The sequence below is a fragment of the Euwallacea similis genome, chromosome 14 (assembly GCF_039881205.1).
Source record: "Euwallacea similis isolate ESF13 chromosome 14, ESF131.1, whole genome shotgun sequence".
Lineage (NCBI taxonomy): Eukaryota > Metazoa > Arthropoda > Insecta > Coleoptera > Curculionidae > Euwallacea > Euwallacea similis.
The window spans coordinates 76,553-94,680 of record NC_089622.1 but is presented as its reverse complement, the minus strand read 5'-3'; the positions used below and the strand labels follow the sequence as shown (position 1 = coordinate 94,680).

The 18,128-nt window shown below is 36.3% G+C and overlaps 1 protein-coding gene across 1 annotated transcript in view; it reads right to left on the bottom strand.

Moving 5' to 3' along the window:
• Nucleotides 1-1,404: 1,404 nt before the first annotated feature.
• Nucleotides 1,405-18,128, bottom strand: part of LOC136413515 (homeotic protein empty spiracles-like) — a 28,414-nt gene continuing 11,690 nt past the window's right edge. The window contains exons 2-3 of the mRNA XM_066397108.1: nucleotides 11,900-12,072; nucleotides 1,405-2,268 (exon numbers count right to left, since the gene is read on the bottom strand). Of these exons, the coding sequence (XP_066253205.1) occupies nucleotides 2,053-2,268; nucleotides 11,900-12,072 (389 nt within the window). The 3' untranslated portion in view covers nucleotides 1,405-2,052. The remainder of the gene's footprint in view (nucleotides 2,269-11,899; nucleotides 12,073-18,128) is intronic.

Here is an 18,128-nt window from a genome sequence, read left to right as displayed (position 1 = left end):
AACTATTCCAGACCATTTCTCATTTGACAACCATTTTTCAACGAATACATACACGTTTCTTGGATATTTCAAACAATATTTCATTCTAAGCTTTTGGATGAAAAATAAACAACATAATGATAATTTATATTGACACTCATTAAATCTGTAAAATATAAGCTGACTGAAGCTGATCGTAAAATAAAATTTATAGACTTTTTGACAAACATACATTTACGAATATACATATGATACAGGAGATATGTCTCATACATACAGCATACAGTATAAAATAAAATAACAAAAATATTTACAAACATCACAGAAATAAATAATTTAAGCTTCGTTAAATGTCCTACACTAATTTTGAAAACCAGAGTTCCCCATATTGACATGCACTCCTACATTCGGCGGGTACCTCTTTATTTACACTTTTTATTTACAAATAAATAAAATTTAATAGGAAAAATAAATATACAATCGTCTTTACACACAGAGAGAATTGCAAAAATTGGCACAGGGAAAACAGACACGTAGTTTGGCGATATTATTGGCACTACAGAAAACTGACCAAAGTATATTATCACTAAGAAGGAACAATCCTCCTCAGAGATGTTCTACTCGCTTTACATCAAGGTGTCTAAAATTACTATCTTATTGTTCGTCATTAGCTTGTATTTATTTGTTCTCGAACAAGGATAATTTGTAGTCACCCTATGTAGTAGGTATTTGCACCTAGAGATTGTGTAGGTTCCTGAACGTTATTATACGCCTTCGAGAAAATTCCGAAATTATCGGCGAATATTCGCGACGAATACTTTTTAAGCCTTTCGCCATCTCAAAAACTGTTGGAGACTCAAGATTGATTATTTTTACTTTTTACTTTTATTTTTATTTTTTACAAGATTGAATTAGGAAATTTCGCTTTTTGGGGAGCGCATACTTTAAATTAAACAGAAGATTCGTGTTCTGAACGAGAAGTAGTTTAAGTTTGAAATGTTTAATGTCTCTACAGTTAATGTTCAGAGAGCTTCTCCAATTGACTGAAAAATTGATTTTCTTCCAAATTTCCATTTTGCAATTTTTGCTTTCTTGATATTCATCTCCGTCTTCTCTTTTCTAACTTTTTTCTATGGCAACATTGATGATATTTTTGAAGGGGCAACCAAAATCAAACATAATTTAAAATTTTATTATTCAAATTTAGTTCAGGTTAGCCATAAGCCTTTGTGTCACGTTGATGTTACATTACATTTTTTTGGTCCGTTTTGTTTTTTTTTATATTAACTTATATGAAATTTGTTTGTTATTCATTGGGTTTGGGAATTTCTAAGGTTCGTGTTGAGAATTTAGTTTTCCGAACCTTAACAACATTGTGCGGAGGGTTGTTTTTCTATAATTTTTTAGTTGAATGTAGACTTGAAAATTTCCGATTAGATTAAGGAAAATGGGTAAACTCCAATCACAAATCTTAAACGAGCTCCATAAAATGCAACTTCCCTTTATTTCTAATCTTAATAAATCTTGTGGCTCTAACCATTTAGGAGATATTGGTCGCCAATTTCAAACTGTCGGATTTTTCCAAATATATCAAATCTTCGTTCGGAAATATTCGCGATTCACATCTCCTAGGTATCCCCCTGGAACGGCTTGTTTTCTAGAAATGTTCAACGGAAAACAAGTTGAATTTTCACAACAGAGAGAATTACATTATTTTATAGTTCCAAAAGTCGGTTCTCTAGAGAAAGTCCTAAAAGGCTAAGAACTTCCTGGCAAATAATTCCCGGGATCGATAAATCTGGCAGACTCGGCTATAAACGCTCAGCAAATGGAGCGATCCCGAGGGTAAAATAAAGTTTAACCGGCAACGTTGCCAGATTTGCTAATGCTTTGGGGAAACGAGCCCCGAATTTGGGGCTGATTAACTGTTGGCTGTTCACTATCCATCTTAAGTAGGCGATTGGGGTGGAGCCCTTGCCGTTTTCCGAGGATTAGAACACAAAGAAGCCATTCCAAGGACATTAATATTATTGCATTTGACATTGTTGGGGAAGTAATAAAAAATGTTATTTTCTACGATTCACTTTCCACGTCACTGACACAATCGTCCTCCATGTCCATGTCTATATATTCGCCATACTCATCTGGCGCTTCTTGTTTCCATTTGTTGAGTTGGGCGTTAGTCTGTGATTCTCCACTGGACTTAGTGCCACCTTGACTAGTTTTGGCCTCTTCCTCTTGCTGCATTCGTTTGTGTTTGGTCCGTCGATTTTGAAACCATACTTTCACCTGAAACAAGATATTTATCTGAGTATTGACAATGTTTTCTCTGAGATATGGCAAATTCTTTTAATCCATTAAATGATTTATTAGTGCAGCCCAATACGAAAGTTGTAGACAGACTTAAGACCCTTGAACTAACCTGAATTAACGTACAGTTGCCACCAACATTTTATTCCGCAAGACTTTTCAGTGGTAGGCCTGTCGTAACATATCAAACACTGTCATTTTTTGACAACTTATTACACAATTCGTTTAATAATGTGTGGGCTCCTTAAGGAAAATTGACCGTACAGCAACAGCAATTGGGTATGAAAAAATGAGACCATCAATGGAGAGACGAAGTTAGCTTCAACTGAGACAGTGGAACGGAAAAGTCAAAAATGTTTAGAGATTACGTGGAAGCACGACCAACCCTTATTAGCGAGGACGTAAAACGTGAGCGAAATAGATAGTTTCAATTCATTCTTTGGCTTTGTGTGATAATAAATTTTTTCTATTTTGAAAATTGACAGTATTTTTTCGAATAATTCAGGCTAGTTCTGGAACAACTCCACACCTTTACGCGGTGATCCCTGGATGCCTCTCCCTACGAATGTAGGGAACCCGTTCCGAAGGAGGGACAAAGAGATAACAGACGCAGAAGGCAGGAGGATGGATATGCAAAGGATAAAATTTCAATTTCAATTTCACTTTCATTTCAATTTCATCAATACGGAAATACTTGTTATCGCCTTATTATCGCTGTGGTTGTAGATTAATGGATGTGCTGCTCTGGCTTGTTAGAAACAATTAAAAATCCTGTCGATTTCTGAAAAAATGATTTTTCAGTAACAAAATTAATCAGACCATAAGGCCCTCAGGAACAACGCTATTTCTTGTTTGGTGTCGTATCTTCAATGTTCATATGATGGCTTCATTGTTTATAGAAATAGAGGTCTTCATATTGAGGAAAATTCTTATTCTTCTGCACACAAGTTCTTTCCATATATGTATACATTCAATAGCCGCGTATTGTACACTATAAATTATGTATTATTTCAACGAACACACTGTTAAAAATTTCAACCAATCAAGAACTATTCATGGCAATGGCGAGCTAATTAATAAACCACGCGCATCATTGTGCCAATAAAATAATGGTCCCTAGAAACTATACATTTATTATGTTATTTATATGCGCACGTATGCCACTTATTACGAAAAGACCACCCAACCACATTACTTTCCAACCATATATACAGGAAACTGCTTTTCAGGAGAGCTCATTGAAGATTCCCGCGCAATTTAATTCCACCACCCCATGTATGACGCTAATTAAGACAATTAGCACCTAAAAGATATCATGGAACATGGGGCAGGAAGTTTGTCGTTTTTCACGTATTGCATAGATGAAGAAGAGGTAAAGAAAACATAAAAGGATCACATACAAGTGATAAAGCGTCGGCTACACCCACCGAGTCGCTGCAAAAGCAGGAACGATTCACAAACCATTAAGCACTTGACAAATGATTTCGACCCCATACACTTTATTTTGCCTACACACAAATATTAAATCGACAACGTCGATTCCTTTGCTCCTTTTTATTCCCCCCATATCGTTCCAGAGACAATTTGCCTGTATCCGGTGCGCGAGTCATTTGTTATTTTTCCGGGACGCCCAGGGACTCGAATCATATTTCTACAGACAATATAAACATGACGCAGACTTTGCATCCAGTCGGGAAAAGAAATGGCGTCATCATGTTTGACTGAAATCGGTAGATTTTTGTTTCGAGACAAATTGAGCCAGAAATGGAAAAGGCGGGTGGTGGGACCCTAAATATTGGGATGAAGTTAAATGTCTTGTTAAGATTGACTCCTCGCTTTACAAAGTTGCTGACTTATGACATGTCGATCACTGTCTGATGACAGTTTTGCAATAGTTGCTTAACGAACAAATATTGTTCTACTTTTAAGCTGCATGATAAAAGAGACAGGAACGATCTTGTTTTATTAATGTTTCAAGGAAGTGGGAAGGAGAAGTGAGGCTGCGATTCAAGGGAAGTCAGGGAAGTTACGTAAAAATAAAAGTTTATATGAAAAACGTTAAAATAACTCATTTTTCATGTCTACTACTTCTCCATAATAATACTACAATAATACAAAATATTTCCCACATAAAAATCCACAAAATGGACTTTCGAACTACATTATTACATGGATACCAAGATTTAATTCAATCGCTTGAATAACTTTTGGTTCCAACAAGATAGTGCTCCGCCAAATAACAATGGAGACGTACATACATATGTACGTTGGCCGGCACGTTTACTAGACCTTTCCCTATTGGATTATTATTTATGGAGAACTATAAAAGACCTCATTTATCAATCTGTTCTCACTGATATTAATGAACTACGAGGGAGAATCATCAAAACTTTAAGGACCAAAATAAGAAGAAAGGACCTTTTAAGATCAATGTGGAATTTAAGAAGGCGCTGTACTTGAAGATGAAGGATGGACCCTCTTACAATTTTCTTTAATTATTTTTTCCTAATTTTGTTGTTTCCCATACAACACACACTCTGCCCACTACAAACAATTCTTGAACTTCAAATTTCGCCCCAAGTTAACCGACTTCGTACCTTCCATGGTTACCAAGATACCACGGCTGAGCTTCAGAAACGGACATCCTGTATATCATATCACCAGCATCCCTTTCATCCCCTTTCATGCTCATATTTCATCACTCCCTGCACCCCTGGCCCTATCGAAATTTGAAAATGAGATAATTCGACGACACACTCAATTAACCCAATCGATTCCCATTCCGGGACCCTTCGCCGAACGCCCTACTGCGTCCCTTACCATTTTCTTGTTCGAGGCGCATCAGGACCGGGATAACATTACGAGACTAATAAAATGATTAACTGATTAAGATCGGGCGTGGGGGACTCGATTATTTTAAGCCCTAGTTTCGTCGTTCATTTGTTTGTGATGATAATTGGAAACGTGTGGTTAAATGGTTTCCCCGTATATTTTAATGGAATGTAAACAGTTCATACGTGCGCCGGCTTCAGATTAATATTTGAATTTTTAATCCAGTCTCGGATAGCCAAATAAAAACCCAATAAAATTTCGACAGGTCGATTTGAATCCTGCAGGGGAATTGAACTGGGAAATGGGAATGATTGTTTTGTTCGGCATTGTCCTGTTTGGAACGCACGTTTTGATATTTCCTACTGGGACGAAAAGTGCAATGGGCAAAAAAGTATGGAGATTAACCAAGGAATTCACATGTGCGGAAGTCACCGGGTTATTGTAATTTTTAAAAAATGTTTAACGCATGAACATACACAATGCCATATTTGTTACACTGTGTGAGATTAAGGATACAAAGCCACCAAAATTTGGAGTTATTGAGAGAATTCTTTAACTTTAAACAAGAGAAAGCCTCTGATACAGCGTATATGTATACTTGAAATTTTTACTTTTCCACTAGAAGAATTAAATCACGTACATCCGATGAAATACCTATTTGAAAAATTATGCGAACTTTGCCGGATTCCCATGCCCACTGTGAGACCTTATAGGAATTGACACCATTAGCTGAAAAAACATAGATTTAAAAATGTTGAAAGTGACGAAAATATGGCATATCAAGCACAAAAAGCACTGAACCGGAAACTGCAGAGACAATATTGGCTATGGAAGTTTAAACAAATCACAAGGAATAAGCATGTGGTTTTCGAAAAGACAACAGGTCCGGACATAGGAAAAACAGAGAACAAAACCATAGGACAAGGCAGAGAAGCGCAACATTTTTGCTACATACAAAAGCTGATAACCAAGCGGAGTGATGATTCATTATTGATTCAGGTTTGATATTACCAGATATTTGAACAATGTCTTGTATGTTTCAAACCTCAGCAAAAATTTTATATCGGTCGTTATCATTACACCACACGGAGGTGAAGTTGGATTCTCGGGAAATAAAATTCATTTACTAAAAGACAATAAGGCCATTTTGACAAGGCAAAAACAGGAGAATAGTTTTATACATAGTAAACTGATAAAAAACCCTACACAACCCCTCTTTATGTAGGAAACCTCTGTAGTTATAGAAGATAAAGAAAATTGAATAGAATACTCTCTATGTCTGTTGTATCTGTCAAAACTCAAAATTTACAATATTGAATATCGTTAGCAGGAAAGAAAAAAATTGGAAATTCATATTGTAGCAGAATAGATGGTTTCAGTCAGTCGTGACTGGTTTTCGAAATAGATTTTTGTGGTCAAGAAACCAGACACTTTTTAACTAATATTATGTTAAAATTATCTGGCTATTTAAATAAACTAGACATGAGTAAGTGATTAGTTAGATTTGCTATAAAATAAAGCTTCCAGGTCCGTAGGGCCAGGTCGGATCTCTTGCCTCTCGGGTCGGCTCTGTCCATACAGACCTGTAATTATCACTACTGATTTAAGAGTGCACCAATGAGAAAAAAAGGTAATTTTAATCTGCATTTCCTCGCATAAGAATAATACTCGCATATTTTACCAATTTTTGAGTAGCACTAACACTCGAGACGACTACAATACCTCTCATATAGTATAGAGGACATTCACTCTAGGTCCGCCATTAATGAACCCGCTATATATAATAATTAGTCAATCATTAATTTGCATACCGGCCACCATTAATGGCTCGTTTTCAATCGTTCTAAACTATAAATTATTAATCACTAGTAAGTTTACCTTTTTGTTGTCTCGTATTTGTCAGCCATATTTTTCTTTGCAGCAGCATCGACACTCCTACAACCTCCTTTGAATAAAACAACACCTAATTGGACGGTTTTTTTTCTAATTTCTCAGAATGTCTATGGCAGCGGAATTAGTAAGTAGTCCAACTTCTTTGTCATGTTGAGAATTTTTAATGTGGCAAAATTATTGGTGAGCTATAAAAAGGAACAACTGTCTGGTTCCCATGATTATAAAAGAGGAATCTATTTATTAGCTTTAATAAGGTTCAATTGTTTTCCTTGTGTAAAATCGACCGACTTCAGTTGGATCTTCAATTCGGGCATACCGGTCCAAGTAAATAACCAATATTTGTCGTAATAATATACGAGTAATTTCCACTTTCTCAAAATTATTGTGGTTAATTTATTCCTCATTCCCGGAAATAAAGTATAGCGAGTATTGTTGAAACACCACCCTCACATTATACTTAACAAGATATTTCACAGTTCATGTCAATGCAAGCAATATGTAATGTATAATTACTAAGTATTTTTTCTGCATGTAACGTCACGACCACTTTGAAGCCTGTTATTAATACCTTTGCCGCCACCTTTCCTCACAATACTCTCTAATCATTTAAAAACAGTTACATCTCTATGGGTAACAGTTGTTATACCTTCTGAGGTAGTAATATAGTAGATGAATTTACCGGCAAAAATGGAGCCTGCCGGACTTTTACTGTACACTTATGTATTCTGAAAATTCTAAAAAATAACATAAAAAACTGATGAAAATATATGTAGATAGTGCCAATAAGTACACACAGAAAAATGCTGGAATTTGAACAACCGAACAGTGATTTATGATAAGAGATTTTTTACTAACCTGAAATAAGATGATAAGCATTATGGAAAAAATTATTTGACGTCATTAAACATAAGCACAAAATATTTTTGGCTATACCCAAAAATAAATATTTCACTTCTCCAAAGCGTCGCCAGAAACGTTGCCATGATTTTGAATTGGACCGAAAAACAACAATTTCTATCTTTTTGGGGTGTGTAGTAGCAGCAATGATGATTCCAATTACATACAGGGTGTCCATTTCCATAATTCATAAAAGATACGACGTCGGTTGACTTGGGGTTCAAAATTGAAAATCCTCAACGACTTTTTTTAAGTGAAGAAAACCAAGAGATATGTATGTTAGAAATATATTGTTTCGCATCAAAACGTGCAAATTACCACCGAAATATATCTACACAAGTATGCTCTTTCTGACTAACCCTGACCTGAAAAACAGCTGGCTTAAAATTAGGACCTATTCCTTCATAAAAATTTAGCTGAGTTTGAAGCATTTTCGAAGCCTAAAGACGTGTTCATAGATCAGGTTATACTCGGTCCCATAATGCTAGAAGAGCTTGATTATTTGTCAGAAATATTTCTCGGTAGAGTCAGTTCAGACGATAGAGTCATTCATTGGCCGGTATGTGTACGAGAGCTTTCCCTATTGGATTATTATTTATAGGAAACTATGAAAGAACTCATTTATAAATCTGCACCCACCGATAGTAGTAAACTGCGAAAGAAGATCCTCACAACTTTAATGACCAAAATGAGAAGAAGAGATGTTCAAACTCATAGACACATAGAGTTGTGTTTGGAATTGTTTTTTTAAAGCTGGATTACACATAATCTAAATTCAAAGAAATTAATAATGCAGTATTACAACTTGGTATTAGCGTTTTTTTGGATTTACTTCAAAAGAGACGAATGAAAAAATGATTTAGATGAAACGGATACAGTAAAAACCGACGCAACTTTACATGTGCTGTTTTAGTTTCTCATTGTCGCCAAGCCACACATTTTCCCATGCAACAAACCATTAAACAGCGTTTAAATAAACTTCGGCACTACCCCACGAAATAAAATAAAGCAAATCTCCATGGTCGTCATAAAATGAGGGGATGTTTAGGGAGACAATTGTTCAAATAATTCGCCCAATCATGCTCTATTATCCCGGCAAATCCCCCGGGTCTCGTTCGGTCGATAATAGAGGTGCGCGCGCGCATCGCAACCCCTAAGCGATCAACTTACGCCGGGTCTATTAGCGCAGCGAAAAAGGGAGCAACGGGCCCCCTTCAACCCTCTGCACACCTTTCGCTTCGGGAACAACAATGGAGCCGCGGATGATCCTCATTGGCGAATGTTCGACGCCATGTTGGAACGTAATGTAACGTAGTGTTTGGTTTACATTTAGCTGATGGCACATCTGCCGTTGATCTAAGCTAGCGGTCTGGATACGCCGAATTGAATTTCTAATTTATTGTGTGCTCTCACTATTATTGCCTTTAGGTAATGGTCCTTTTCGAACCATTATTATATGCGACGAAGAAATAAAATGTCATTGGGTTAATTAGATTCGGAGATGAATTGAGAAACTGCTCTTGAATTGTCGACATAAAAAAAGCAAAGAAATTCCCTTTTTCACGACATAACAGAGAATTGAAAACAGTTTTTATTATCCGAAGGATCAGTGGCGGACGATTTTTCTGGTGGAACTAAAACTACTGAAGAGCACCAAGGCAAGACGCTGGTTCAGAAAGTCGTGACCAATTGAATCAACAAATGGGCGATGGGTGAATTCAGTCATTCCATCGTAGAGATGTTCAGGGACTTGGGAGTATGTCTCTCAACCATAATTGACCCCAAGCGTGACTACGATAGTGGAGCCGAGTCGCCAAAGCATTTAGCCTAATAAATAGCACGTCTTTTCTAGTGAAAACATGGAAAAAAATGGGCAGGTCTTCTTTAGCATAAAAAGAACAGTTTATAAGGCAAAGACCGACAATATTTGCGATACCCTTATGGGCCAGGACTGCCCCACCCCAGGTGGTGGGATGGGTCGAATTGACGCTTCCGCTTACAAAGTCACGACATGTCTGGGAAGAAAGAAACCACCAGGAAAAAATATCTATGGTGTCTTCTGCCAGATGAACTTTTAGAGAATGAAGGATCCAGCGTACAGGAATACGGTGACAATGGACTAGTGATGATACAAGGCAAGATTATCGAAAATGCTGGTGGTCAAATGCAGGAGGGGGAGGGAACCCATATGGAATCAAAAGGGGTAGGTTGGGAAGCGACTTTAAGGATTCTAAGGAACTAATTGCAGCGCTTGAACATTCCGTTTTAGTACTATTACCAAATCGTTAATCAATGGTCAGTCAATTCAATGATCAGTTGCTTCAACAAGAGCAAAGATCTTTTCAACAGTCATTTTGTGTTTAAATTACAGTTACAGACACCATGAGCGTGTTCTGTACTTACATCCCTTTTATTTTAATGTCTTTTTACTCGTGAAAATGCCACAATTCATAACTGTTGAGCCTTCCGGAATAATTGTTCTTAAAAGGTTTTTTGTTGTATAAATTTCACTCTTAGCGGTCTTATGCAATATGCAAATATGTACGTACGAATTGAAAAATGATAGCTTCAACAAGGAAGTTAATATAACGCAGCAAGTAAACAAATTAGGTGGTTTAGCTTCAGTAAATACCGTGCCGCAGAGGCAAAAATTCCCGAGACGTATTAATTTTCCACTCGGCTAAACTGCATTGAAATAATTTGTTTAAGCATCTTGTGCATAATGGGTGAACTGCACTTGCATTATCTGTACCATCAACGTACTGGTTTGTATCCAAAGCCGGGGGCACAACCCACTCGACGATATCCATCGAGAGGGATACGCGTTTTTTCATAAGCTATTATTCTCAGCCTCTTAATTAATATTATTGATAACGTAAAGTGATCAAAATTAAAAATTTAATAACACGTTCTGCCTCTGGTTTAGACTAATAAATTGCCTCAAATTGCTTTGAGGCCTAGGGCGTGTTTCAATTCGAGCTACGGGTTAATTCTACCTTTGGCTCTCTCGGATCGGATGGTTTGCCTTTCGCATTCCGTTCTTCTGTTAAATTAATTTATAATGTCGTTGTCGGGACTAAATAACAGTAATATTAGACGGTTTATTGCTAAAAATCACCGAGATCGATGCAGATGTGAGCAAACAGGACAAATTTACGTCTTGAGGTGGTAGACGCGAGATACTTATCGAGGCTATTATCTGGAATGAAGTATCATATGATAATGAGCGGTTTGGTCTCATTTCTTTAGGGTAATTTTACTTTAGTTTTTTTCGGCCTTGATTTTTTGTTACTCCTTATAATTGGAATATATATCTCTCAGCAATACTAAGCATGAGACGCCAAGTGAACGTATTGTGCAGATATAAGCAACAGCTGCCTCTTCCGAAAACCGATCAGATCGATTCGATAAGTAAAACCCTTATTATGTTATTATGATATTAACGTATCGGTCCACTATCATCCTTAATAGATAGAAATGTAACAAATTTTGGTACGGTGTGGTACGTATGGACTCAATTGAACTCATTATTCTCCAATTGCAGTCAAAGAAAGTTGAATGCTTTTTCCTAGATTTATGTTATAGAGCAGTTATTTATGCAACTAAGGTGTGAAATGAACTTTTTTTACATCGAGACTAGAATTCGCTGATGGTGGAGAATCCGAGATATTTATTTCCTACGACTATTTGCAACATGAATTCTAATGATTCTGACTAATAAAATCTAGTATTAGCGCGTGAATTGAATGTGTGTGTGTGAAGTAATTTATTTCATGCATTCTATGGCCTAAAATTTATTCAAGAGCCAATGATTATTTACCTAACAAGTGCGGGAAGTAATACCTTCGTTGGAGATTGAAAAAATTTTACTTCCTTCACGCATCCCGTGCTATTTGAAAGATGTCTGAAGTTTTCTGTTATTGAATATTTGTGGATTTCTCATTTCCTCACTTCTACATGATACATTATCCATAGTGATGAGATTTACCTGAGTTTCCGTAAGGGAAAGTGATTGCGCCAGCTGCTTCCTTTCGGCGCCCACAACATAGTGATTCTTTTCGAACGCGTGTTCCAGCTTCAGCAACTGTGAAGGACTGAAGGCAGTTCGTATTCGTTTCGGTTTTCTAAAGGGTTGCAGCAAAAACCCAGGTATGTCAGGACCTGAAAAGATCAGATATATTGTACAACTCAAATCAATTTTGTGGCGCATTAAATTATAACTTCAATGCTCTATCATTACAACCCTATATCCAATCTGGACAGATGTCGGATTCCGGTCGTACTTTGATAATCTGCATGAATAATAAAAATTTTCATCAAAAAGTGAAACATTTTTAAAGAAAAAATCAACGCGAAAAGAAAAATACATTGAAATACATTCAACGTGATAAAAAAATCTATATTTTGCAGGAGTCCGACTCGACCGGCTTTCACCGGTGCCGACCGGTGAGAGTGAACGACCGGGAGACCCACGTGGGAACACGAGTTTGTTCATATCACTGTAATAGTGAGTCCTTGGTTTTCTTCGAAAACAAATAGATTTAAAGCTAAATGTTCGAAAAGTACACGTGGGAACACGGCCGTCCCTTGTTAACGAGAACGTAATCTGGGCACGAAATTTAACGTTCATTAACGACGGAAAATTGCCTGAAGTCTTCACTGCCGCTAAGTGTGTAGCGGAAAAAGCGGTAAGGTGGAACTTGTTTTCATCGCGAAAGCAGTACTCATTTTTAATACGAGGAAGTTGTGAGAAATCTGTCACTCTATTCTCTGATATAGTTTGACACTCTGGATCCAAACATTATTGTATAAATTTTCTATACATTGCTGCAAGTATCGAACTTCCTGGACTCATTGAAAATCTTAGCTCATCATCGAAAACAGACGTTTTTGACTAACCTGAATTAACCTGTATCATTAATTATTTTAAATTAATGGACATAGACAGTAGCCAAATGTGACGCATAAGTGAAATGAGAAATCTAGTACACGCTTAATAAAATTTCACATCTGATGCAAAATTTCTAACCTTATTCATGTGTCAAATTTGGCTACTGTCATTGTCATAATGTTGATCTTTAACACGTCGATTAGTTTGATATTATATGTACTATAAGGACAACATTTATGATTGTGGTAAGAGGTGCAATTACGGCCTATTAGCACCCAATATTGACCCAACCTTGCTCCTATAATGAATTGGAAATATCAATGATTACCTAAACCCATACAGGTTTTGCACAGCATGCAATTTTTGAGAAGTAAGTACCAAACCTCAATTTGCAGTTAATACAATAATAATAAGGTTCCGAGTCTCGGAAATAAGCTGCCAGGTCCGTTTTCCACATAATGAACACTTATCGAGCGGACGAGAGAGCACAGCTAACTTCACCTCGGTATATCGTAACGATCGCTGGCTAATGATGCGCAAGCACGCAACGCGCTAATTGACTTGTGAAATCGCAACACAGCTCTATTGTGTACGGGGCTTACGTGGGCCGAGCTGTTTTATTGGCCGTCGCGTCGGTCGTGCCATATGTGTTTGGTTAAGGCGCGTATATATTAAACGGCAAGACAAATTTGCCAGACCGCGGTGTTAAATTGTAGCACGTGTTTTAGTTATGTCGACGCCCGAGTCGTTTGTTGGCGTTGTCAGCCAGAGAAAAGGTCATTTTTCTCTGAAATGGGGTCACATTTTTTTGTTACATGAGAAGCAGCCATTTTTCGGTTCAATAAATTTTCTCCTAGTTATCTCCAACTCAAATTTGAGTGAACTTGAAATGTGAATACGCTGATCTCTCGAAAACAACCTTGCAAAACCTCATTAGAAGTTTCCAGGATCTACATTTACCCAGTGACGCAATAAACTTTCCATTAACAGTTTTTTTTCCAAAAATTTCCAAGTTGGCGGGACGCACCCATTGTAATCCATAAGTTTTTAATCCCAAGGAGAAGCTTCGCTAACTTAAACGCCAATGATTTTTTACTTTCGGAAAGTTCTCTAATTCCTAAACAACTTTCAGAAAACACATTGTGGAGAATCTGCCTTGCAGTACATTTTAGTACCTAGCTACGCGTACAGCCGTTTTGGGAATAACTTATAAAACACTGAGTTGAAAACCACACCCTGCATCTTATATGAAAAATTTCAGTGTCAATGAATTTGAGAAGATGAACTGCAGATAGGCATTGTATACCTGCATTTCGTTAAATACATCTTAATAGATAAATGTGTATCGTGCTCTCTAAAATTATGCAAATCAATTATATTTTAACCGTAAAGATCATGTCGTCATATAAATTTACGTTGGTGTAAACAAATTACGTCCATTTGCCTCAAACGACTTTGTTGATTATTAGTAATTAATCATATGAATTAATTGTTAATATGTGATGATTTATAATTAGTAACTAATTACGTTAATTACTTAATATTATTCAGCAGCTCAGTAATAAATAAATAATTAATGCAGCGTGGCTTTAATCATTAGCTTTACTATGGTGCACAAAAAGTAGAATAGAAGTACATGAAATAAGCTCCATTTTTTATCGGTGATTGATACTGATAACCTACGTATCTCCGTCTATGCAGCGTAACAGATTACAGCTACCTACTAAATAATATCACCATTATCCAATAAGCTCGTATAAGTAAATTAATTACATCAACCATAAGCTACCGTACGCCATTCCTTTAAAGATCAATTAAGAAAATATCAATGCATAAGAAAACGAATTAGGAAATCAACCCACGCTAGCTCACACAACACAATACAAAGTCAATAAGATACACAATAAAAATCAAATGGTGACGGCTGCTCGTTAGATTTTATCGTTAATCTATTCTTTAGCGTTGGCTCCGAGCCCTAACTGGCTTATGATTGACTCTCGAATTAATTTAATAATAGGCTCTAACAATGCCCTTAATCTAGTTTCACGCCCCTTAAAAAAGGGCCGTTTGTTACCGGCTCGCCAGACCGTGAATATGACATTCAAAAAGTAAGAGAGGTTTTGTGTGAGTGTGTGCGATCCGTTTTTTATCCACGTATTGTCTGCAAGTTTCAAGTTGGTGGGGTGTTACTGCGAAATTGTTACTACTGTTCGCTGACTCTTTTGAAATTACTCAGTCACGTTGTTGATGGTGTCAATCGTCTTTATGCCATGTCTTGGATTATAGCCCAGTTTATAAAAGAAAGTCAAATTTTAATAATGAAATTAATTAGTATTAAATTTAATTTTAACTTGAAGGATATAGTCCGTGTCAGTTTTAACATTTAAAATTCAATGGTGTTAATGGGTGCATTCAGGGAGTTTCACCGATCGAATGATGTAGCACTTGAATGTTGATTTCGAGGAATTCGTTTTGTTTCTTTGTTTAATTTGATAAGGAGCGGTTAGTTTGATCTTGCGAAAATTGAAAACTAAAATTTGCAGATTTCCAGTGTATTACTCTATCGTTCGAAGTCAGCGCTACGCTGTTCTGGAAATCTATCCAGTATGACGTGTGTCAAGATATCTTTCATGACATTCCATTTCAATCAATCAATCATTTAAACTGAAGGTTATGTGCCTTCAACCTTGAGTTTTGGAACTTTTGATCTATTATAAACATGTGAATTTTTAATCGAATTTTACTGAATAAGTTAATTGTTCTAAATATGAATTATTCTGACTTTTTGGCAGTGGGCAGTGAGACGTACAGACATCACCTCCTCCACGGGGGATTCTACAAGGACTTGTGAGAAACCCACTGAGAGATTCATATATCATGGATTCCGTTCTTTATTTTCTCTTTTCCTGTTTCACAAACTGTAAAACCACTCGGTTCAACCGGAGACTGCCCTGATTATGCCAAATACCCATATTTCATTTAATCTCCATTATCCAGTTATCCGTTAACCGAACGCTTCACAGCATTCGATCAACCGGAGTCGGCGTGCGGTATCAATTTCCGCCGTTGATGGCAAAGTGTCACTTTCCGTACTTGTTAGATAAATTTCTCTCTAATTTAGTCTAATTTAATCAATAATACTTTTCCTAAGCTTTCTGAGATACAGGGCCTAAAAAACTGAAATAGATATATTATAATAATAAATAAATAAATATATATAATACTAGAAATGTACATATGTACATTTCGGTAATATTCATTTTAGCTATTAAGCCTACTGAAAGAGCATATATTCACTTAAACTGCAAGCCAACATTTCCTCCTTTCGAACAACAGCAGTATAACCTAAGGATGATCAAGAAGCACCATACAACAAAAAAATACCATCAATATTGCAATTAACATTAATGAACTCAATAAATACATGTACAAACGATCAAATCTAACGAGTAATAGCCACTGGCATTCAGTTCTTATTGTAAATGTTTTATGGTATTGTGCGAGGCTGAGTGTGGGAAGTCCACTCGATTCTTAATTTGTTTTCTTAAAGCCAACTTTTTGTGCTTAATCGTCTAGGCGGGTCTTAAAAAAACACATTAACAACGCTGATTTTGAATAAATATTTACGAGATATTTGGAGGATGATTTATGCGTTGTTAAGCCACTGAAAAAAACTCGTATAAAAGCGGTCCTGCTGCAGGTGTTGAAATGGGTCTACAAAATAATAATAACGCCAGTTATTGAGGTTGTTTTTAAACTAAAGTAAGTTTGTTTATGTTAATAGAGGGCTTAATTGAACAATCGCAACAGCAGGTACTTAATTGAGCTAAAAAAATTCAGACATTTGTACATATAATCCCTGTTCTTGCATAAAAGCGAGTTACCTAACCGCATTCTTTGTATGTAAAGTGCCTTTTGTACACAAAGTGGTACAAATTGGAGACCAATTATGTTTCCAGCAGATTGGTGGGTATAAAACATTACTTGGTGTAGATATACACATTTAGAGTGGTTTTGTGGTCGTCATGCAAAAATGCTTAAAATTTTTTATATTTTTGAGTTAACAGCATTTGAGAATTTGCCGAGTTTTCTAGAGTATAATTTATAGGAATGCTTAGCATGTTGCAGTATCTCTAAAATTGGAACCAAAGCCCATGAGTACCGCTAAAAAATGCAACCTTTTGAAGGTATTAGCATAGTTATTCAAGGCAACTGTGGTAACATTTTCATCATGGTTATAAATAGTACATCAGACATCTGGAATGTGTCCAAAGAAGGTGTTGACTGTCGAATTTCATTATTTTAGCCGTTGGTTAACGCCTATGTGAAGAAAAAGCCGGCGGATTACCTTTTTTAGCCCATATTAAGGCCCGTGTTAAATCCCATTCATGGCGTTACTTTCAATTGTAAATGATTCGGTTAAGTCTAACGTGAGAAAAATTAAGATTTTATAGCCATAAGAGATTTTTTTGCCAATAACATATAAACTGCACTATAGATTATTGAAAAGGTACATTATTTGATTAGGGAGGAACTGGCGATTTAACCCATTACAGAAAGAAATGATTGTTATTAAGCTATCGGATTTAATTTTTTTCGTGCTCTCATATGGAAAGTACTAGAATAAATCTTCAAGTCAAGAGTTAAAAGAGCCTTTAAATTTCTAAAATATGTCAGAACCAAACATCTAATGAAAAAGGTCTTGATACTGCAAGATTTATAAGCCCTTTTCACCTCTTCATCTCCCGATCAAAAAAAAGACCAAAATCCTATGACTCTCTACAGGTCTCCATGCATGAAAACTGACGTATACTAAAACTTAAATCTGGTAGTAAACACGAATATTTTGCTACAACGATTTAAATCTATTTTTTATTTTAAATGGAAATAGCAAAGCTTATCCATGATCACTCATGAATTTATAGTTCAAATCACTATTTAATCCAAAAATAAGAACTTATTATCCGAATATCTCGAAGAACCATGCCCTTCAAAGAATGAATAAATATATCCCCATTACAGTCACGAGTGTACGCTGTTTAGCATAATTTTCCTCTAATTCCTAACGAATTGATACGATAACGTTAACGCGTTAATTAGCATACCAGAGCGGCTCACTTTAGGCCAACATTTTCGTCTTAATTATGCCATATAGTTAAAAAATATGTTAATTTAATTGCGAAGTAGCGAGATAGGGTTATCGTAACGCCTCTTAATTGAGGATGTTTATAGGCTTTCATTTCCTACGATCGCCCAATTTTCATATAGGAAATTTGGTTGCAACTGTTGTCCGTATATCATAACTCTCCGTCACTTGACCAGACGA